Below are 24,104 nucleotides of genomic sequence, written 5' to 3'. Positions count from 1 at the left end.
GCAGTGTTTTTAATGTTCCACTTCCTTCAACATTCTTTTCTATCATCAATATTCACAGTCTATTTATTACTCCAAATAAATAGGTAATTTAAGTGGCACAAAAGATAAAAAGAAAAAACTGGAGAGGATGAAAAGATTGGAGCTTCTTATTAGTTTTTTTAACTATTAATATATAATATTTAAAAAACAGATTAACACCTATTTTTTTGAAGAACTTTTTGCCGAATAGATTACAACCTAGATACTTGGCAATTTTACATGCAATCCTAGTGAGAATATTAATTTTTATATTATATCGTATAAATTTTTAGAAGTTTTTCAATTAAAATTCTATTTATTATTCTGAATATATATGTAATTTTTTATGTAAACAAAAACTGAAGGTATTTAGAACTTCTTAATTCTACAAAAATACTCGCATATGGAATCTTCTGAGAGAAGAATAATAGATGGCTTTAGCTTAAGAATTTTTTTGCTAAATATATAGTAGCTGTTTGAAAAATTGATTTGGAATGTTCACATGTGAAGCTACATATTTCAAATGAGATTTGAGATCTCATAAATTTAACAATTTATCATCACCTATTAGTCTTATATAAAACTAGTCAAATAGGATTTATCATCATTTATAATATTATAAAAGTTGAAGAAAATGAAAAAGAAACTAATCAAATGGGATTTATCATCATTTATAATATTATAAAAACTGAGAAAAATGAAGAGATTGGAGGTGGAATTATCATTATTTAATAGATGGCCTTACTAGGTACGCTTGGCAATATTCTATGCAATCTCTATATACACTTGGCAATATTATATTCGATCCATACTGAAAAGACCAATTTTTATATTATATAATATAATCTTTTTTTCTTCTTTTAGATTTACATAAGCCTTTCTCTACTTCGAAGTTGCGGCAAGTTCATGCAACCATGGAACAACTGTTATAATCACATTTACTTGTCACTATGGAAAGTCTCCCAAGCATTTGTCAATAACATTTTTTTCGCCCAACTCCTAACAATTAGAGGAATTTATTGAAGAAACATGCATAATTATAAAGCAATCATATAGTCCTCATGAATAGTACTCCGAATATAGCAAGGCACTCTTGCAACAAGAATACTAGACTTTTAGCTACATGGCTTATACTTTTGCTTTAATAAATTCCTTTGCATTTCAAAGGAGATGCTAATAGACTTTTTTATTGATTTTGATGTTTGGCCAACATGTGAAATGCTCAGAACAACACCTATGGAGAAAATGGTGCCCAATCTCCATAGCTCAATTGTCCAGGCATGCATCAGATCAAGTGGCAGTGCTGCCCAACTTAGTCTTATTTTAATCGAAGTGTTACCTAACTTATTAAGAAAGGCTATTGGTGATTGTATGGGTGCATTTAAGTTAATCCTGCTGCCATTCCATACCCAAGAAATCTAACCAAGGACAAAGCTTTTTTCTTTCTTTCTTTCTTTCTTTTTATTTATTTTTTCAGAATGTTCTTAGACAATTTTGTTCAACAAACTCTTCCATGTAATTTTGAATAAAAAATAGAAGGAAAGAAGACCAAGTTACAATAAAAAAGTTTCTTTGCGAGGATTAATTTTTCAATAAAAAAGTTTACAATCGGGTCACGTGACACCTCACATCCACCCCAAAGATTAAACCAGGAAAAAAAACGGGAAAATCTCCGTGTTTAGCCATGAGCATTAGACCGAATAAACTCCACGACCGCCGCCGAGACCTCCTCCGCACCGGCGGCCGCCAAGGTGGTGTCGACGACGAGCCTCGGCACGTCGCCGACATCATAAACCGTGCAGCCGCCGTACCCCTCCACCAGACTCCGGAGCTCCGCCCAGCTGGCGGGCTTGTGCCAGCCGCCGTCATCCGCCGACGCGGCGGCACCCCTCGACTCCAGGCGGCGGCGCCACTCGGCCTCGTCGGACGGCCGGCACTCCACGACGACGACACCGGCGCCGGCGCGGCGGGCCAGGTGGAGGAGGCGGTCGAGGTGGGTCCGGCGGGAGAGGGGGGAGTCGACGACGACGGTGAGGCCGAGGCGGAGCTGTGTCTCGGCCATCCGCCACAGCACCGAGTAGGAGAGGTCGTTCAGCAACGCGGCGGCGCCGCCGGCGGAGGAAGTGGCGGCAGCGAGGGATTGCTGGACGGGGAGGGTGCAGTCGCGGACGTCGTCCTTGTCGAGGAGAGGGCAGCGGAGGGCGGCGGCGACGTCACGTGCGAGGGTGGACTTGCCGGTTCCAGGGTGACCCTTCATCGCCACGATCAACGGCCGGCATTTCTTCTCCATCTGTCTCCAGTCTCCACCCTTTACCCCTCTATTTCTCTGAGTATCTATCTGGCTTTATTCCACCCACTCTCCCCTTCTTTAGCGTCCACCGCACAAAAAAAAAAGAATGGGTTTTGCGAGAGAGTTTTAAATGATATTCTGTTTCAGCCGTCCACCAACCTTTTACCGGCTAAGATTTGTTGAGACATTAATATATGGTGCAGTATCAAGATGGCTAAGATTAGCATTTGGTTGGGGAATAAAGCAGATATAAGACCTGGAATAAGTCTCTGTCAGACAATTAGAAAGCAGGCATAAGTAGAGAATAGTTATACCATGCAAATTTATTCATATCAGGCATAATTATTCTAAGAAATAGCTGTCATAACCTAGCAATATATATATATATATATCGTTTATAACTTAGTTTATTTTTTTTATAAATAAAAAATTAATTCAAAAACTATTCTAAAAATTGGAGCTGAATAAAAATTTAAACAATTCATGACATAATTGTAGACATAATACTCGAGCATGCCATTATTTACATAGACTTGAGCTTGTTTGTATACCTTATGCAATATGTGTTAACACAAGCAAGGATCAAGTGAAGATAAAATGGGATTTGGAGTCAATATATGTCTTCAGGAGTGCAAAGTGAGGTCGCACAACTCGAGCAGCTTCCTTTCTTAAATTTTGTTGTAAGCTGCCCCACCTACAAACATCTACTGCATATGAGAGTGTTGATCATGGGTCAGGCTTAGGCACAGAAAAAGTCGAATTTTAAATAAGCCCAGCCTGAAATTCGATAAAAAATGAATAGAATTTCGACATTTCGGCCTAGAGCCCGGCCTGTGATCAGCTATATGCATGAGCAACTTCAAGCTTCCATGTTTCCTGGTTTCTTATAATGCACATAACATGGTCCAGCATTCATGTACACACCACCTGCTTATGCAAAGCACTGACCAGAGAACATCTCTATATGGCTGGAGCATCCCATGAACACAAGGTTCATAATTTGAGAGGAGTGCAGATGATTCCAATTGAAAACAGTCATTCAAACAATCTTCATAGACATGTCTAAATCAAGCTTTAGCCAAAAAATTTCTAGGTTAATAAATAGTTAAATACCATATTAAAAAATCACCTAGACAGGAGAAACATTTTATAAAAACTAGCCTAATGAAGGAATAATAAATACATAGTATTCTGCAAGTATTTCTTCTTTTTTTTCCAAATGAAATTAGTCCAGCTGAAATCAACAATTGCCCTGTTCTTTCTTCTGGTCCTTTCTGTTTCAGTACTTTGTTCTTTCCTTCATGAGATGGTCAAAGTCTCCATATCTGTTAGCAAACCTTGCAAAGATGTAGATCATGTCACTGCATCAACAAATTGATTAGTGTTAGAGATCCCAGCACTTTCTCAAATAAGGTGGACAGCTCGACCAACTTCACAATGTAAGACCTTTAGCATGCTGCCACAAAACATTCTTGACCGACGCAATCAAAATCACCAGATCAGTAGAATACAAGCAAGATAGGGAAAAACCAATTGCTATACAATACGACACACTGGTGAATCAATGTCAAAGGCAATCGCTTATGTTGCAGCATGCAAGTCTCCTGAACAACTTAAAGCATTTACCATAACCATGTTCCTTCAATCATTGATGCTGAATTAAGTCCTGCTGTACCTCAGAAGATAACCAAAGAGATTCATCAGATATGGTGGAATAATCCATTGCTGAGCCTTAGACTTATCCAATTTTACATCCTGTGGATCCCTCAAAGGGGCCTAGGCATCAAGCCAATATATTCGAAAATGACTAAAATGGGCCTAAGACCTATAACTTCCTTCTCACCGGGACACATTTTCACGCTGCCGTTTGGAAGGCTGGATCCTTGGTGTGGAACCACCTGAACCTGGTCCATTTAAGGGAGGTCTTTGTTGTTGGAACCTTTCAACCAGGGCATGCGGTGCAGAGTATGGCAAGATGGCACTACCATGCATTGATGCCCTCATCTTATGGAAATTAGATTTATTTTGGGCTTTATCTGACACCAAAGATCTAAGGAACTTGCCAGGAGAAATATAGCCAATTGCTCTTCTTCCCTGCTTCATGTCAGTAGCATCTGCCTTTGATGTTTGGGGTTCCATCGATTCATCGACAGGGACTATACTCGGCAATCCATCATATGAAAGAATACAAGCAATGGTGTACATAGATGCTCCAAGAGCAGGAGGCAGAACTTCCTGTGGATATTTGACCTGCAAAAGTGTACTTTCAGTGAGGATTCAACCAAAAGGAGAAAAATAAGTGGGTAATTTTAAAGAACTACACATAGAAAGGCCAAGAATATTGTACCAATATCATGATATGCTGAACCGGCCCGTACCAGCCGATTCAGCCCATACCGGATCGGTTCGGTCCCTGACCAGTTCGGTTCGGCCATGAAAAACGGCACCTGCCTATTCCAGCTTGTACCAGCTAGGCTAAATTTTTTTGAACTTTTGGAGGCCAAACCAGTGGTACCGGTTTGGTACCGGATCGAACCGGTCCGAACCAGTTCGGTGGCCGACTGGTATGCCTAACGGTGCCAATTCGGCGATCCTTGACCGATATACACACAAATTGAATTCATCAAAGCATACAAGTCATTATTACAACAGAAAGGTCACATGCTCATTAAAAACTTGGTGCCATATGGCCTCATTGCTATGATTGTCAGCTTCATACTAAGTGACAAATATTACAAAGAGGTTCAAACCAAGCTATGCCATCCAAAAAGTAAAATAAGACTGGGATGCGGAACATCCTCCATGATGTAGGAGTGTGATCATTAAGGCATCATCCAATTCACACTTCCAAAGCACAATTATTCAGGATAAGTTGTCATAACTATTTTTATAACGATTCATGGAAAGGTGGGTCTAAATGCAACAGGACCTAAAAGTACATTCTGGACTTTGCAAATAAACAGAACATTTTATAATTCACTAAAAAAAAGTGACAGGATTTTAGCAGGATTTTTCTAACATTCACTTTAGCCGGTCAAAATCTAGAAGTTCAAAGATGTTAGCATCAAGCAAAGAAAAGGGCAAACTCATAGATCCTTGCATCCCTAACGAATGCAAAGTTATTGACAGATGAGTGAAATCTTACTTTGAATAAGATAGCAGCAGATAGCCGTTCTCGTAAGCAGTAAATCTGAGCAACATCGAGTGCAGTTGACTCAAATCTTAGCCATCGGTCAGCAATGACTAATACAGTGTTATCAGGAGAAGACATAATCTCCTCTCCATGCTGCTCAGATAATGTGTTCATCTCCATCTCATCTTCCTCACCACTGGAAGATTCTTCATCTTCATCACTTTCAACATCATCATTTGCAGGAGCAACAAAAATCTCCATTGCAAGCAACAACAATGGATATGGCCCAACCAGAGAACAGTTTTTTATGTACATACCTCCATCTCCGCGGGTAATCTCATCATAAATTATAAGTGGGCTACCAGCAGATTTACTAAACGATAAGTTGAAGTTGGAGGAATGTGGATGCAAGCGTACTTTGGCGCCGCTAGCTGTCTCCACAATAGCTCTTTTACCACCATTCTTGCGACGGGGGAGCAATCTTCCCACCATTGGATAAGTACCAGCCATGAGGACAGCCTGCAGGATACCTGGATCTCGAGCATTTAAACTACAACTGGATATATCCGAAGGAATAAAACCATTTTTTGCCAGTTCGCTATGAAGCTGCTTCCGCATGCTAGACAACATATTCATGGTGTTTGAAGAGACAAAATACTTAGAGCAGAACTGAGATTCTTGACCTCTATCTTTTGCACGCTTCCAACAATCAAATGCTGCAACTACTGCAAGCTGATCACTATACCCACCATACAAGGAAGCCAGCTCAAGTTTGGCCACCGCAGCTCTCTTCCTCTCATCTGGAGCCATTGGCAGAATAAAGGGCTCCCTATAATCTGCTGCGCATGCTAGTGTTAATGCAGGTTCTAGGCAATTCATCAAGATAGCAAATAATAGCATCTTGCTAGTTGATGGATGAACAGGAAGGGAACCAAGCTTTTCCCCAAGATCTGTAAGCTTTTCATCATCCGTTAAGGCACCAATGTCTTGAAGAACAATGATTGCATTACGGATAGTTTCTGGAACTGGAGGGTCCAAAGTTCTGTGCAAAAAATTTACTATTCTATAATCGGGATCAAGCAACTTGACCTGCCAGGAGAAATGATATAACCAAGTCACTTTATATCAATCATAAATGGAAAAGGAAAAATGAAGTAAAAGCTTGCCTGCAAACAGAGTTCCTCAATTGGCATCCGCTTTATTTCAGGAACTTGGTACTCTGGCAGAGATGCTGCACGTGTTCTCGAGTACAGATGGTAACAAGTTCCTGGCTGGCAACGACCAGCACGTCCCTCACGCTGCCTAGCACTAGCTTTTGAAACCCAAGAAGACTGCAGAGTAGATACATTGTTATAAGGATCATAACTTTTCTCTTTCATCCGACCACTGTCTATGACATATACAACATCATCAATGGTAACAGCAGTCTCTGCAATGTTAGTTGAGAGGATGATTTTACGAACTCCAGCAGGTGGACATTTGAAAACTTTCTTCTGCTCTGCAGATGGAATCATAGAATGGAGAGAGAGTATCACAAACTTTGATGGATCTCGAAAAAATGGAGATGCAAGCAATCTCTCTCTAGTTTGATTTATGTCATCCCATCCTGGAAGAAAAACTAGGATAGCTCCTTCCTTGGAATCAGTACATATTTTTCTTAATAACCTCTCTATTAGTATAGTGTCAATGTGCACTGGGTTAATGCTTGCTAGGTATTTGCTCAGTAGCTCCTCCTCCTCTGCTGACTTCGATAAAGCTTTCTCCATGTGTTTTTTAATAATTTCACAGACATGGAGATGATTCTCTTGCTGAGCCCAATCCAGTGCAGTGCTTCCATCATTGGCACATAAAGAGCAGTCAGCACCAAATGACAGGAGCATGCATACATCTCCTACTCTACCTTTCCCCGCAAACACCATCAATGGTGACGCACCAGTCAATGAATGCTGGTAGTTGTAGATTTTTGGTGTTTGCTCGGTAGAAATCAGTTCTAACAGTGGGTCAAATTCTTCATTTGCTAAAGCTAGATTGATTGATTCATCTAGGGCATTTTTGTAGTCTTCTGTCAATGGAGTACCTTCCTCCACACCACTTATGGCCACAGGATTCAGATGATTATCATCTGTAGATTTTAAGACAGAAAGCACATCCTCCAAATAGAAAGTTTTGACCTGAAGCAAAGGTACAATAAGATCACAAGATACTAATATATAGCCTCAAGCTTGAATAATAGTTGAAAGGCACATCACAGATTCTTACAGGATATGTGAACCCCGGGACCTGAATAATGGGGCATCCACTGAAGTACTTCGAAAATCGTTCAGCATCAATAGTAGCACTCATGAGTACCTATGGCACAGATCATTTATCAATGGTACACTATATTCAAGACATTTATCTTTACAAAAATAACTATAATTAAATTATGCAATGAGCTTATCTGGTAAGAAAATTAAGACAGAAAGAAATTGTGCTCACCATTCGTAGATGAGGGTAAGAAGGCAGGAGGTCTCTGCAAATAAGCCCACATGGCAGGGAAAGAAGTTAGGGAATAAGTATTTTTGTTATCCAGAAATTTGAAAATACTGCCATTTCTTGTGTCTATTACTCAAATTGATAAAATATTGTGGTGATAACCATAGTTTGAAGTTCCACCTGAAATTGTGGAACCAAAACAAACACATTTAGGTTTCGCCTGAAACTGATCGATTTAAGTTTAGACTGAAACTAAACTATGAGGCCAAATTCTTCGTAATATTATCTATGCCATTTTTTGCCATTCTCCATTTCTTTCAATCTTTAAAGCATTTTCTCTATATTATACTTAGATTTTGCAGGTTTTGAGAAGACTTAGAAGCAAGATCCGCCGTACTGGTACAGCAGTCGTACCAGCCGGTTTTTCAATGAAAAGCTTCCGGTATCAGTCCCTGCCTGAACCGGTTCGTACCGGCATACCCTGCTTAGAAGCATTGCAATATCATGTTCCAAAAGAGGTTTCACGGGAAACAAAATTTTTGACATAGGTTTGGCTATACTTAGGCGAAAATCTTATTGCCTCAACTTTCATATGTTAGATTGTCATCAAAGATTAAAATGATATATTTTATTCTCTATCTGATATTTTAGCTTTATCTTTCAAAAATAGTAATGTTTGACTGTCTTGGTATGAAACCATCGAAAAATGATGCATTTGAAGGTCTGAAACAATATAATGTGTTCAAACATATCTTATTTATTTTCTTGACTTTCTTAATTGTTTCTAACCATTTCCCTCATATCAACTGATATTTTAAAAAAAATCAACCAAACTGCCGAAAATGAAAATGAAACCACCGGACTCATTAAAGCCAAAACTTGTTTGGCCCAGTCTGAACCAAAAAATTGGAACAAGTTTCCAACCTTTAGTTAAAGAAGCGCCAAGCAAATCAAATAATGTGTACAGAATCTAAACCAGAACTCATTTGGCCGAGTCGGAACCAAAATTAAGACAAGTATTCCAACCTTTGTGCTAAATAAGTGCCTAGCAGATCAAAAAATAGGTACACAATATAGTATATCGGGATGCTTAAAATGATAAACATTAACATCCACAGTTACATTAAGGCCAAATGGGTCATGCATGGTGTTTGAATGCCTGAAAGTTCCAAAAATCACCCTCCCAGACTATATTGAATAGTAAGGATTAATGGCACAAGTCTTTGTCAATGTGAATTCAATGATCGGGAAATAGATAGATTAAATACACTTTTATCATAATTATAAAAAGAAAAACATTGCCCATATATTTTTTGGATAGCAATCCAAAAGGATGCCATTATGGTACAGCCATCCTAGGGGGTACTTAAATTTGTCATCCAGACCTTGGAATAAGCTCAGCAAATTCTTAGGTAAGGAATTCTTGCCTGGTAGATGCACGCTCCTAGGGCCTGGTGTTTATCACACTCTTGTAACGTTGGAACACAAAAATACAAAATAGGAAAGGGAGGGAGGGAGTGGGGCATGCATGTATCTTAAAAAATAGTGTATTTGTCAAACCCTATTAATATTAATTTATGTGATTATATTCCCTTTTATTCCTATAAAGGACTAACTAAACCTCAGAACTTCTAAAATTTCTACATGATAATGCTAAATTTATGCTAAATATATATTGCACATGATATAAACTTTAGACAAAGTCTGACAGCTATACTTGTATCTTTGGTGAAGTAACTTGATTTTCAAGTACCTGAGAATTGCCAGCATAAAATCAGAAAACCTGTCCCTTTCATGAATTTCATCCTGGAGGGCAAAAAAAAAAGAGAGAAAGAGGAAGAAAGGGAGAGATCAGCCATGGTCAAAGAATATTGCAAAGTGAGATAACAAAGGATAACAATAAATGCATGATATTTGCAAGGAAAAAGGTGGTTTAATAATATGACCACTTCCAAATTACGAAATACAGGGACCATTGCTTGGTGCCATAGTAAAGGCTTGGGCTAACAAGCGTGTGGCACAGGTTCAAGTCTTGGGCTTCTGCAGATAAATATCAATGGCTAGGTCTATCTCTAGTTCGCCCCTCCAAGGACCCTGGATTACTAGAAGCATGACTTGGTAAAGAAATTTTTCTTTTAACTTTGAAGTTACAAAATGGATACAAATCTCCTATTGTTAACATGAACACTACCACTTCACAAATGCAAAATTATATATCAATGCCCTATCTATATCTGCATGCAATTGCGCAACCATCGCCACTAAACGGAATTAGGGATTGATAATTGCACTCCCATTTTCTGAAAAAACAGCTCACAAAGGTGCTTATGTCTTACAAAGGACATGTCTCTCTTTAAAAAGGAAGTCTATTTTTAACTCTCTACTTATTATTGTCAAGTGAGACTTCCCAAGATAATCTTTTCAATCATATATATATATATATATATATATATATATATATATATATATATATATATATATATATATATATATCATGAGAGCAACAAGCCACTGCACAAATGTTCCAAGGACTTCTACAAACAAGTCAAACACCACCGAATTGGATACATATGTACAAAATAAATTAGAAAGAATGGTTGGTTGTGCTGCCCAAACTGCCTAGCTCGGGGCGTACTGAACCAACATGGAACCGGGATGGTTCACCTTATCAGCCCGGTAAATAGGCCAAACTGGCTCCAATTTGATTAACCCCTCCTAGTTCAATTTAAAGCCCATCCGGCTTAGTTTTTCGACAAACCCCCTCCCCCCCTAAAGCTCAGTTCACGATCTTTCGAGAGGCCCCTCTCCCTCGCCACTCGCGATCGTAGCCCCTCATCCTTGCGTTCGTGCTCGACGTTGCTCACCCTCCCCCGCCATTCGAGTGTTACCAATAAGAGTCCCTCCCTCCACCCTTCTATGTCCCCCCTCTCTCTCACACACTACTAGGGTTAGGGTTAGGGCTAGGGTTTCCCTCGCCCCCCCCCCCCCCCCCCCCCTCCTCTCCCTCTCCCTCCCTCCCTCGCTCCCCCAAGAAAGGGAGAGATCAGCATGGTCTAAAATATTGCAAAGTGAGATAACAAAGGATAACAATAAATACACGATATTTACAAGAAAAAAAGTGGTTTTATAATAATATGGTGACTTCCAAATTACAAAATATAGGGGCCATTCTTGGTGCAATGGTAAAAGCTTGGGCTAACAAGTGCAGTTAAGGTTGCAAATGGGTCGGGTTGACTCGCTTAGACCCAACTCGTCCCGCTTAGACCCGACCCAACCTATTTTGAAGGACCCGTGGGGCGAGTCGGGTCCTAAAATTGGACTTATTCCATTTTTCGGATCAAGTCTGGGTTTACTAAATTCAGACCCGACCCGATCCAACCCATTTGAAATTTGGATAATTTTAGAATTTCAATCCTACGACCCGACCTGACCCTGATCTATAAAATTATTTGAGCCCACAGGGATGCAAACAAGTTTTGAAGCCATGGATGGGTTGACTCGGCCCGGATCCGAACCAAATCCGAATTTTTCGGGTTAGGTTCGGGTTATACATGGAACCAACCGGACCCGAATGACCCGTTGGATCCAAAATTGTAGTGGTGGACCCGACCCGACCCGACCCGAACTTCTATTGGGTCGGGTCTGGATCCAAAATTAGGATCCGAATAAGGAACCGAGTTGGGTCGGGGTCACTCATGACCCGATCCGACCTAATCCATTTGCACCCCTAAGTGCAATCGCACAGGTTCAATTCCTAAGGTAGCCACCTTCTGTAAAAAAAATGCCAATGATTAAGTCTATCTCTAGTTCACCCCTCCAAGGACCCTGGATCACTAGGAACATGACTTGGTAATGAACTTTTTTCTTTAACTTCAAAGTCACAAAACAAATTCAGATCTACTACAGTTAATTTGAACACTACCACTTCACAAATGCAAAATTATAAATCAATGCCCTGTCTGTATTTGCACACATTTGTGCAACCATCACCACTAAACGAAATTAGGGATTGATAATTGGCCTCCTATTTTCCAAAAAAGCAGCTCATAAAGGTTCTTATGTCTTACAAAACAACATTTAAAAAGGAAGACTACTTTTAACTCTCTAATCTCATCATTGCCAAGTGAGACTTCCCAATATATCTTTTCAATCATATATATATCATGAGTGTAACAATCACTGCAAAAGCGTTCCAAGGACTTCTACGAACAAGCCAAACACCACCGAATTGGATGCATATGCACAAAATAAATTACAAAGTATGGTTGGTCGTACCACCCCGAACCGTCCAGCTCGGAGCGTACCGAACCAACGGGAAACTAGGATGATTCGCCCTATCGACTCGATAAATAGGCTAAACTAGCTCCAATTTAGTTAAACCTCCCTGGCTCGATTTAAAGCCCATGCCGCCCCCGCCATGTCGCTTGCAATCGTAGCCCCTTCCTCCTGCGCTCGCCACTGCTCGAGCTTGCTTGCCCTCCCCCTCCCTCTCCTCTGAGCGTTATCGGTAAGCGTCCCCACACCCTACTCCACCTGCTCTCACTCTACTAGGGTTAGGGTTTTCCTCGGCCCCTTCCTCCTCCTCCCTCTTCCTCCCTCTCCCTCTATCACCCCCCCCCCCCCTCTTCCAACAACAGCCGATGAAGGATTTCGAGCCCTCTCTCTATAGCTCGTTGTCCCTCCCTTTCTCTCCCTCTTATTTTTCTCTCTCCTCCCTCTCTCCATCCCTCTTCGACTCCCTCTGTATCAGTACACCCCGAAACAATATGGTACAGATCCAGAATGGCATGGTACAAACCTGCACCATGTCGAACCGATCACAGGCCAATACAACCTCCAGTACCAGTTCAACAAACCTTGTTACAAAGTGTATAAAAAAGATACATCATCAGTAGCAAAATAAGAATTTAACTCATCTAATATATACTCATGGTAAGGTGCTCTCTCACTCTCACTCGCAGACATGCACATACCCCCACACCCACACCCACCACATGCCCCCAAGCAAATGTGAATCAGCTGGGGTTAAGTTCTGAGTGGCTGTCACTAGATATTATAGAGCTTTTGTGTTTCCTTCTACAATGGCACCCAGAAAAGAAAAGAACAGGGTGCAGATATTCCAAAGATGATATCCCAACTTGTTTCAAATGGGCCTCGCCCTTCTATTGCGAAGCTGTAAACAGGCATCTACTAGGGTGCAGGGAAACAACATAAAGCAAGTATAGATTATTACTTTCGCTAATTCTCTGTTTTATTGTCACAAAAGGATAAAGTGACAGTTTTATTTAGAAGAGTACCATATGAATTCAACATAAAGACTTAGTGAAACAGAAGCTCCTCTTTGTTTATTTGCATATTATAAAAGAGATAGATTTCCCCCATTAAGTTCCAGTAAATCTGATCAATCTAAATCAGACTAGCTCTAATACTCACCCAGATAACATCAAATATACAAGTAGCTTCATAAGGAACAGATTTCACAATTTCATGTGATAGATATACAACTTACCACAATAATGTGTGTTATTCCCATGAGACTATCCTCCAATGACCTGTTTCCTGTTTCTGCCTTGGATGAATTTGCACCTCTGCTAACCAATAATCTCAAAAGAACTCCATTAGTGCAGAACATTATTGATGAGTTTTTCCCGCCTTTAGACTCCAGGCGTATCTGAAAGTTTTGCAAAAAATATTGAACCGTTGAGCATATATCAACTGCATATTCATGCTGTTATAAAGTCCTCATCCTATATGAGTCTTGAGGTAATGAAATGTAACTACAATTACATGCTAGGTACCTCTTTTTAAAAACAAAAAAATCCAATCAAAGGAAAAGACAGGATGCAAAAAATACCAATTCTTAGATATTTGAGTAACCAACTATATCATATCAGCGAAGAATTAGTATGAGTTAAAGAAAAGAAGTTTCACAATCATAAGGGTAATGCAACAGTTAGGAATCAAAGTGCATTTTATGTGCCTCATGCCAATGCTTAAAATTCATGGCAGTTGATACAGGAGTTGTTAGCCATTAGCAACTGATATAGAATGGCATGCTCTTGATTTAAAATAGTTCATGGAGCCCAGTAGGTGATACAGGAGAAGTTAGCCATCGACTGGAACAGACTGGTACCAACCAGGATGCCTGCTTTACTAGATCCTGACATCCTGGATGTGTCCCAGGAGTGGTTCCTCATCGGTGCAACCTAGAACAGATTGGAAGAACCAGGTCCACAAACCTTGGTTATAACAAATACATTCTTATTGAGATGGCACGTTATACTTAATGGAGTACCTTATAGTTAATCAAGGAGTATCTACTGTCAATTTGAAAAGTTGAGCTTCAGTTTCTACATTACTCCCTAAAACTCAGGGCAACTTATAGAATCAAGAGGCATATGGTTATGGTGCTTAAGCAGAAGCAGGCAATTGTAATTCAGTAATGTGTGCTCGACTACAATTTCATATTATTTTTTATTGGATAATAATCTACATCACTATGGGTGCAAGAGGATTATAAGTTAGTTGTTAATGTTTTTAGACTTAATTACATAGTTCATACATTATATATCAGACCCTGGTCCACTATATAGATGCCCCAGGTGCGTAAAGCAGCCTGGTGTGTGCCTCTGTCTTCAATCCTCTCTTTTGTTTTCTCTCCTTTTATTCAATCCATCTACACTACTTTCTTCCATCTAGCTTGTCCTTGAGCCACTTTTGAACATTAAACCCTACAGACAGGGATCTTTGAGTCCCTACACTTCCTCACAAAGCTTTCTTTTGAATGTGATGTGATAATGGGGAACCGGTGATCCTTGTGCTCCTTGCTGTTTAGCTGCCAAGTTGATAAAGCCATCTGGATTTGCCATATAAAATTACCTGACTAAACAGTTTCAGCCAAGTAAAATTGCTATCTAGTCATTATATTTGACTTTTTACCATGCACTTTAATGTGATAAATGTATGGCATAACTTGGCACCATTATGTTCATCAACTCTAGCTGATCTTACTTGATGCAGGTTACTTACTGTCTTTATTTTTAAAAACAGATCAAACTTTCATCACTTGGACAACTTCCAAGAATGTTTGTGGATGGGTATCCCAAACAATAGATAAACTACAAACCGGAAACTTGTGCTAGAGACCCCTTTTGATCAGGACATAGACAAGTATAATGATCATTTAATTAGTACTTCGAAGATATATTTAAGTAAAATCAATTACCTTATATCCAACATTTTCTCCAACAGTTTCCCCTCTTTCATAAGCAATCCTCTCAGCAACTGCACATCCAATTACCAAAGATAAACACAAGATTCACTAATCAACATGTAAAAGAGAATTATTTTGAACACAAGATGGTGAGGTGAAAGCACCGGAAATGGCTGATATGCGCCTGGGTTGTGTGCACACAATTTTACAAGCCTCATCTTTTCCCCACATATGATCCAAGATATATTGAGGGACCTGCATTTTGTTGGAGATAAATTACTCAGCCTTGCAGGAAAATAATGTCCAAAAGGAACTACAGTCATCATTTTGCATGGGGGATGGGGCGCTTAAAACATATCCATGCAATAACCAAAAAGCAAAAGATCCATTAGTGCTTTCGTTGTATTTTAGCATATTTGGTTATTGTCATAGATATCAAGTTACTACAATCAAAGATAAAATATCTATGATACTAAGAACAAATATATAAAAAGCTGAGATGTTTTAGGCACATCCATAAGTGACAGACAAAACCTGCACATGAAACATTCAAACATTTTTAGGTCAATACTAGATTCATTATATAAACTGGTGACAACATCTTCTCAAATGAAAGATTCACTTAGAAAAAATAAAATTTATGTCGCAGTGAAAATATGAATATAGCATGCACCAAGGTATTTAAATAAAAGCAAATACCTCTGTTACGGGGGAACTTAGCCACCATGCCCCACGTGACCGGCACGCGCGCCCAGGAAGACTACGGCAGCCCCTTGATCCAGCAATCCGACCCCGAGTCGGACATCTTCGGCTCCGCAGCCCGACCCCGAGTCGGCTGCCCCTTGATCCAGCAAGCCGACCCCGAGTCGGACATCTTCGGCTCCGCAGCCCGACCCCGAGTCGGCTGCCCCTTGATCCAGCAATCCGACCCCGAGTCGGACATCTTCGTCTCCGCAGCCCGACCCCGAGTCGGACATCTCTCGACAACGACAGGCTATTCCCCAGAGGCACGCCGCGGCCCTCTGCTCCACTACACCCAGCAACGGTCGTATCCGGCGCTGCTCCACGATCCCCTGTAACAGCCGTACAAAGCGGAGCTCCACTACGCCCTGTCATGGCCGTACCCAGCGCTGCCCCACGACGCCCTGTAACGGCCATGTCAGTGGCAGCTCCATCGTGCTACACGATGACCAACCCCCCAAAAGGACCCCCCAGCCTGGTATATATGCGGCTGGGGGGAGAAGGGGGGGTAAGCAAGAACTTCCAGAGCATTCTCTTACTTGCTACTATTATCTCTCCTTCTCCTCCAATCTCCTCTGACTTGATCGTCGGAGGGCCCCCACTACCCCAGTGGTGGTGCGAGGCTTGCTTGCAGGTTTTCCGGTGGAAGGTGGAGCGCAATCAACACCAACCAAGGCAACTCAAACGGAACCCCGTTCACACCGCTGTGCCAATCGTTCTCGGTTTGGACCACCAGCAACAGTTGGCGCTAGAGGAAGGGCCCGAATCTCAGAGCGATCGTAATGGCACGGCGAGGTGGTCGTGGAGCTTCCAACGCCTCCGGTCGCGGGGCCTCTCGCGCCTCCGGCCGGGAGGCCGCTGCGTCTCCAACACATTCTCAGCAACACTCCACCGCTCCACCTCCCATTCAGATGGTCGAAGCCGCTCAGTTCGACCAGTTAGCCCAGCAGGTTCGCACTCTCGCGGAGGCAGTGCAGAACCTGCAGGGTGTGATGTCTCGGGCGCCGCAGCGGGCCCAGGAGCCGCTGCTCCCTGAGCGCTCACCTGTCCTCCTCAACCCGCGCTCCTTCCTCTCCCATGGGGAGGAGCGCCGGCGCGAGGAAGATTCTCGAGCGCGTTCCATTCTGCCGGGACCTTCTCATCGGAGCTGCGCGGGGTACGAGAGGCGGACCCGGGCGCATTCCCAGACCCCCCAGTCCTCGAGGAACCCGCGCTCCAGGCGGTCTCCCTCCTGCCGCTCCTTGTCTCCCGCCCACCGGTCGCGCTCCCTGGACCGGCGGGTGGACGATCTCCACCGACAACTCCAGGTCCTGAAGGGCCATTCCAAAGATCCCTTCGCCGACTTGGAGATCTCCTCCCAACCGGCGCTAGCCTCGAGGATCCTGCGGACCCCGAATCCGCCGGGGTTCAAGATGCCTGCGATCGAGCCCTATGACGGGGCAGCGGACCCGCGGGATCACGTCGAGAGTTTCAGGACCCTTATGCTCCTCCACGGAGCATCAGATCCTCTCCTCTGCAAGGCTTTCCCAGCAACCCTCCGTGGCCCGGCAAGGGCGTGGTTCGCCGGCCTGGAGGCTAACTCAATCCAGTCCTTCGACCAGTTCACTCGCCTCTTCATCACTCATTTCGCCGTCAGTAGCCGGCGGCGACTGGTCTCCGACTCCCTCTTTGATGTTCGGCAAAACGAGGGAGAAAGCCTGCGGGATTATCTCACCCGCTTCAACAAGGCTACGCTGGAGGTCCGGAACCTGAGCCAGGAGGTAGCTCTTTCAGCCCTGAAGCGCGGCTTCCGGAAGGGCAGACTCACCTTCTCCCTGGACAAACGCCTGCCGAGAAGCTTCCCGGAGCTGTTGTCCCGGGCGAACCAGTATGCAGACGCCGAGGAGGCGGCCGCCCACCGGAACAAGGAGCCCGCCGAGATCCCTCCAAAGCTTGGGAAGAAAAGGCGAAAAGAGGCACGCCAGAGGAGGAGCCCGACGCCCCAGCGTCGGCGCAGAAGCCCGTCGCCGGCGAGGAACCACGGCGCCCCCGCCCTCGTTCTCCGCCCCGACGTTTCAACCGGTACACCCCTCTCCTGACTCCCCGGGCCCAGATCCTTATGGAGATCAAGGGGCGGGAGGACCTCCCGGCCCCGAGACAGATGCGGAAGATCCCTGGGAGGAGGCCCTCCCGGGCGTACTGTGAGTACCACCGGGACCACGGCCACGGCACCGAAGACTGCTTCCAGCTTCGGGACGAGATCGAGGCTCTCATCCGCCGGGGGCGTCTCGGACGATATGTGAACGACCGACGTCCCCCCGCGGACCCGCGTCCAGCCGACCCGGCTCCTCCGGAGCCTCGGGAGCAGAATCGACCCATTGCGGGCGTGATCCACACTATCACTGGGGGCTGCTCACGGCCCGTGAGGAACGCAGGGGGCTCGGCGGAAGCGTCAGGGACGGCCATCGTAAAGAGGCAGAGGGTCGGTAATGTAATCACCTTTTCTGATGAGGATGTAAAGGGGGTTCAGACTCCCCACGATGACGCCATGGTGATCTCCCTCACTATGGCAAACTATGATATAAGGCGTGTTCTTGTTGATAGTGGAAGCTCAGCTGATATTTTGTTTTACGAGGCCTTCCAAAAAATGAGCTTGACCAGACAATTGTTGCACAAAACATCCACCCCCCTCATCGGATTCACTGGTGACGCTGTCCCGGCCGAAGGAGTCGTTGAGCTGCCTGTGACTGCGGGCGTTGCACCCACAGAAGCCACGGTGCGACTCGGGTTCTTGGTCGTCCGTGTTCCCTCGGCCTACAACGCTATCCTCGGACGACCTGGACTGAACGCCCTTCGTGCGGTGGTCTCTACGTACCACTTGCTCATGCGGTTCCCCACGGCGGCTGGGATCGGAGAGGTCCGAGGTGACCAACCGACCGCACGGCAATGTTTCCTAGCGACTCTCAAAGGGAAGGAGCCCGTGGAAGCCCTAAGCGTCGTTCTCCTTAATTGCATTCTTTGTGCAGGACACTCCGGGCGGCATATATCCCTCGGTCCACGTATCTCCGCTCTCGCCCAGGCCGCATCCGCCTCGAAGAACGCGCGTATCGCGGCCGCTTAACTGACACTCCTTGCAAGCAGCAACTGGCGGTCCGATTTCCCAGGTAAAGCTTCAATTAGCATTTAATGCCCTTCTGGTGTTCCCCAGGCGACGCTTGGAGAGGAGGAGAAACACGATCGTAGCTGGACACGGAGAAATCCCGTCGAGTGGCAAGCGACAGGCGCGTGACCAACGAGCGGAATTTTCCGAGGCTCGGCCCTCGGATGCCAGGCTAACCCGATGACCATCCCGGGAGCAGACTAGCCTGAAGCCCCGACCGGTCGCCTCGGCTTGCGCCAGCCTTGGCCGACCAACGAGCGGAATTTTCCGAGGCTCGGCCCTCAGATGCCAGGCTAACCCGATGATCATCCCGGGAGCAGACTAGCCTGAAGCCCCGACCGGTCGCCTCGGCTTGCGCCAGCCTTGGCCGACCAACGAGCGGAATTTCCCGAGGCTCGGCCCTCGGATGCCAGGCTAACCCGATGATCATCCCGGGAGCAGACTAGCCTGAAGCCCCGACCGGTCGCCTCGGCTTGCGCCAGCCTTGGCCGACCAACGAGCGGAATTTTCCGAGGCTCGGCCCTCGGATGCCAGGCTAACCCGATGATCATCCCGGGAGCAGACTAGCCTGAAGCCCCGACCGGTCGCCTCGGCTTGCGCCAGCCTTGGCCGACCAACGAGCAGAATTTTTCGAGGCTCGGCCCTCGGATGCCAGGCTAACCCGATGATCATCCCGGGAGCAGACTAGCCTGAAGCCCCGACCGGTCGCCTCGGCTTGCGCCAGCCTTGGCCGACCAACGAGCGGAATTTTCCGAGGCTCGGCCCTCGGATGCCAGGCTAACCCGATGATCATCCCGGGAGCAGACTAGCCTGAAGCCCCGACCGGTCGCCTCGGCTTGCGCCAGCCTTGGCCGACCAACGAGCGGAATTTCCCGAGGCTCGGCCCTCGGATGCCAGGCTAACCCGATGATCATCCCGGGAGCAGACTAGCCTGAAGCCCCGACCGGTCGCCTCGGCTTGCGCCAGCCTTGGCCGACCAACGAGCGGAATTTTCCGAGGCTCGGCCCTCGGATGCCAGGCTAACCCGATGATCATCCCGGGAGCAGACTAGCCTGAAGCCCCGACCGGTCGCCTCGGCTTGCGCCAGCCTTGGCCGACCAACGAGCGGAATTTCCTGAGGCCTGACAACCCTCAAATGCCAGGCTAACCCGATGATCATCCCGGGAGCAGACTAGCCTGAAGCCCCGACCGGTCGCCTCGGCTTGCGCCAGCCTTGGCCGACCAACGAGTGGAATCTCCCGAGGCTCGGCCCTCGGATGCCAGGCTAACCCGATGATCATCCCGGGAGCAGACTAGCCTGAAGCCCCGACCGGTCGCCTCGGCTTGCGCCAGCCTTGGCCGACCAACGAGCGGAATCTTCCGAGGCTTGGCCCTCGGATGCCAGGCTAACCCGATGATCATCCCGGGAGCAAACTAGCCTGAAGCCCCGACCGGTCGCCTCGGCTTGCGCCAGCCTTGGCCGACCAACGAGCGGAATTTCCTGAGGCCTAACCCTCGAATGCCTGGCCTAGCGCCGGAAGAATTTCCTGAGGCCTAACCCTCGGATGCCTGGCCTAGCGCCGGACGAATTTCCTGAGGCCTAACCCTCGGATGCCTGGCTTAGCACCGGAAGAATTTCCTGAGGCCTAACCCTCGGATGCCTGGCTTAGCGCCGGAAGAATTTCCTGAGGCCTAACCCTCGGATGCCTGGCCTAGCGCCGGACGAATTTCCTGAGGCCTAACCCTCGGATGCCTGGCCTAGCGCCGGACGAATTTCCTGAGGCCTAACCCTCGGATGCCTGGCCTAGCGCCGGACGAATTTCCTGAGGCCTAACCCTCGGATGCCTGGCTTAGCGCCGGAAGAATTTCCTGAGGCCTAACCCTCGGATGCCTGGCCTAGCGTCGGAAGAATTTCCTGAGGCCTAACCCTCGGATGCCTGGCTTAGCGCCGGAAGAATTTCCTGAGGCCTAACCCTCGGATGCCTGGCTTAGCGCCGGAAGAATCTCCTGGGGCCTAACCCTCGGATGCCTGGCTTAGCGCCGGAAGAATTTCCTGAGGCCTAACCCTCGGATGCCTGGCCTAGCGCCGGAAGAACTTCGAGAGTCAGGAGTCGGCGAGACGCTACCAAGAGTTAAAAAGAGGAAGGATGTCCGCCGAAATCCGCAGACTGCCAGATCAGCGACAACCGCTATACGCCATAAAGGAGGCGGGGAGCTCGAAGCGCGCGCACCTTTCCGAGGGATGGCGGCAATCTCGAAGCATCACTCCCTTCACCCGTTCCCCTCCTGGTTCCAGGCTCGGAAGTGGGGGGCTACTGTTACGGGGGAACTTAGCCACCATGCCCCACGTGACCGGCACGCGCGCCCAGGAAGACTACGGCAGCCCCTTGATCCAGCAATCCGACCCCGAGTCGGACATCTTCGGCTCCGCAGCCCGACCCCGAGTCGGCTGCCCCTTGATCCAGCAATCCGACCCCGAGTCGGACATCTTCGGCTCCGCAGCCCGACCCCGAGTCGGCTGCCCCTTGATCCAGCAATCCGACCCCGAGTCGGACATCTTCGTCTCCGCAGCCCGACCCCGAGTCGGACATCTCTCGACAACGACAGGCTATTCCCCAGAGGCACGCCGCGGCCCTCTGCTCCACTACACCCAGCAACGGTCGTATCCGGTGCTGCTCCACGATCCCCTGTAACAGCCGTACAAAGCGGAGCTCCACTACGCCCTGTCATGGTCGTACCCAGCGCTGCCCCACGACGCCCTGTAACGGCCATGTCAGTGGCAGCTCCATCGTGCTACACGATGACCAACCCCCCAAAAGGACCCCCCAGCCTGGTATATATGCGGCTGGGGGGAGAAGGGGGGGTAAGCAAGAACTTCCAGAGCATTCTCTTACTTGCTACTATTATCTCTCCTTCTCCTCCAATCTCCTCTGACTTGATCGTCGGAGGGCCCCCACTACCCCAGTGGTGGTGCGAGGCTTGCTTGCAGGTTTCCCGGTGGAAGGTGGAGCGCAATCAACACCAACCAAGGCAACTCAAACGGAACCCCGTTCACACCGCTGTGCCAATCGTTCTCGGTTTGGACCACCAGCAACAACCTCTTATTAATACCATCTTCTAGCTTTTCATTCTTCTATCCTCATCATTTAAAACTTGACACAGAAGAAAGTAACCTTTAAGGATACCCCAGAGAGAGAGAGAGAGAGAGAGAGAGAGAGAGTTTAAGTGAGAACCTAACATGATGGGTGGAATATTTGCAATATATCTCACTAGTACATCCTTCAAATGGTTTGGACATATATAACGAGGCTGCAAAATGCATCAATATAAAGGAGTGATTTGATGCATGTAAAAGGAATGATGAGGGACAAGGATGCCATACCAATCGGTATTGGTGTGTACCGACCGTACTGTACCGTACCGATATCGAACCAGTACATGGTACAAGAGGCATACCAGTGTTGGTACACTCAATCAATCTCGCACCAAGCGTACCAAGACAGTAATAGATAGGTACCAGTATGGGGTCCAGCATCGAGATGATGTACCTTGATGAGGGGTAAAGATAGACTGAAAAATACATGGGATGAAGTAGTAAGGAAGGACTTGATATCTCAACATCTTTCAGAAAGTATGACCATAAACCAAGCGGCATGGAGGCAAAGAATTTATGAAGCGGACCCTAACTAGTTTCGGATTAAGGCTTAATTATCTCATTAGTACATTGCTTATGTTGCAATCTTTGAAAAAGAGGGAACCTTCATGATGTTTTAAAAAAACAAACAAAAAATAAATCATAGGAAAGGAATACTCAAGTATGAAAAAAAAAGAAGCATCGGAATTTCTTCACTTTTGTAGCATAGGCACTGCTTAAAATTCTTCATGATTAAATTCTACTAAATGCTGAGCCTTAAAATTTATTTCAGAATTCTAGGTTATGGAGCCAATCATCTTTAATGCCACAAACATCACCCCTACAACTAGAGTAACATCGAATGGCATTCCACTGTTACTAAAATCCAATTAAAGTATTGGAAGAGGCTCAGGCTCTCAAGAGACCACAACTGCTTGTGTTGAGAACTGTAGTTTTTTTTTCAGTAATCCATCACATGCACGTGACTAATTCAAGTTTAAGGAGTATTTGACCCAAGATGATCCCATCAAACAATGAAATGCTTGAGACTAGGGTTTTCTTCCCAGTAATACAATTTATTTATTTGAAATATGTATCAAAGCAATGCTGATGACTATTTAGCAGGTAGGCTTGCTCATTATGAAATGATACAAACCAAGCTTTTACATCTTGATACCTGGTCTGGAACAAGTATCTTAGTGATACGATGCAGCACAGTATGGTATTGCCACCATATAGATTCATGGCAGTGGTGCTAAATCGACACATCACCTATACCTTGTGTTCGTATGGTACCTTATCAAAAATTCAAACCCCTGAACCATACTGGTTTCCTGCAATATGCCTACTACAGTCCAATACCTAAAACATTAACACAAGAATTATCTATACAATTTCCAGGTTACAGTTTACAATTCTCCAATTATGATAAAGCTGAAACATTAACTGAAACTCAGAGTCATGCATGTACTGTAACTGACTTTAATAGGATAAATTCTTCACATTGTGAATCAGCAGATAATTAAGAAGACACCACTGCAACAGGACACTTCTTCCAAAATAATATGGATCTGGTGTTGACCATCCAATATCCGGCATCTAACTAAGCATAAGATGATGGTGATGATCACGTACCACCAAGGGTACTAATAATTTATACTCCAGAACCCTTTGGTTAGCATGAGATGCAAACCATGCTATTCCTTGAGAAAGAGAAATATCTAATTTTTGCCCATCAGGGTTGTCAGTCATGTGAATGTCATTATATTCCACGGCTAGGTATTTATAGATTCAATACTGAAAATCCAGCATAGTGGAGAATTAACTGGTCTCAAACAACAAATTTCTTACTTCCTTCATAGAAGCAATAGCTTTTTGAAAAGAAATATATATAAAAGAACAAACAGTGCCAACAAAACTCATACATTAGGACACTGTTGCAATAGGGGAGAGGAAATAAAAGTTGGACTAAGAGGATAAAAT

The 24,104-nt window shown here is 45.3% G+C and overlaps 2 protein-coding genes across 5 annotated transcripts in view; both read right to left on the bottom strand.

Moving 5' to 3' along the window:
* Positions 1–1,571: 1,571 nt before the first annotated feature.
* LOC103705400 (uncharacterized) lies at positions 1,572–2,456 on the bottom strand. Its single transcript, XM_008789096.6, has one exon. It carries the CDS (start codon positions 2,306–2,308, stop codon positions 1,697–1,699), a length of 612 nt encoding a protein of 203 aa, XP_008787318.3. The 5' UTR covers positions 2,309–2,456; the 3' UTR covers positions 1,572–1,696.
* Positions 2,457–3,363: 907 nt separating this feature from the next.
* LOC103705399 (DExH-box ATP-dependent RNA helicase DExH6-like) overlaps positions 3,364–24,104 on the bottom strand; it is a 30,413-nt gene continuing 9,672 nt past the window's right edge. Inside the window, exons 1-11 of one of the 4 annotated variants that reach the window (XR_015968679.2) lie at positions 22,087–23,941; positions 15,294–15,828; positions 15,142–15,200; positions 13,426–13,587; positions 9,670–9,722; positions 7,920–7,953; positions 7,701–7,790; positions 6,608–7,612; positions 5,454–6,530; positions 3,755–4,558; positions 3,364–3,669 (exon numbers count right to left, since the gene is read on the bottom strand). Coding sequence is in view for 2 of the 4 variants with exons in the window: in XM_026803991.3 (XP_026659792.3) it covers positions 3,588–3,669; positions 4,152–4,558; positions 5,454–6,530; positions 6,608–7,612; positions 7,701–7,790; positions 7,920–7,953; positions 9,670–9,722; positions 13,426–13,587; positions 15,142–15,200; positions 15,294–15,384 (3,060 nt within the window). In the remaining 2 variants the exon portion in view is untranslated. Of the gene's footprint in view, positions 3,670–3,754; positions 4,559–5,453; positions 6,531–6,607; positions 7,613–7,700; positions 7,791–7,919; positions 7,954–9,669; positions 9,723–13,425; positions 13,588–15,141; positions 15,201–15,293; positions 15,829–22,086; positions 23,942–24,104 lie in introns of those variants that run through there. The other 3 variants (XR_603786.5, XM_026803991.3, XM_088704056.1) reach the window with 3 other exon arrangements.

Source organism: Phoenix dactylifera, chromosome 9 (assembly GCF_051530095.1).
Source record: "Phoenix dactylifera cultivar Ajwa chromosome 9, Ajwa_hap1_PhDact_Kaust_v1.1, whole genome shotgun sequence".
NCBI classification, from domain to species: domain Eukaryota; kingdom Viridiplantae; phylum Streptophyta; class Magnoliopsida; order Arecales; family Arecaceae; genus Phoenix; species Phoenix dactylifera.
The sequence above is the reverse complement of the archived record's forward strand: the minus strand, read 5'-3'. Positions and strand labels throughout refer to the sequence as shown.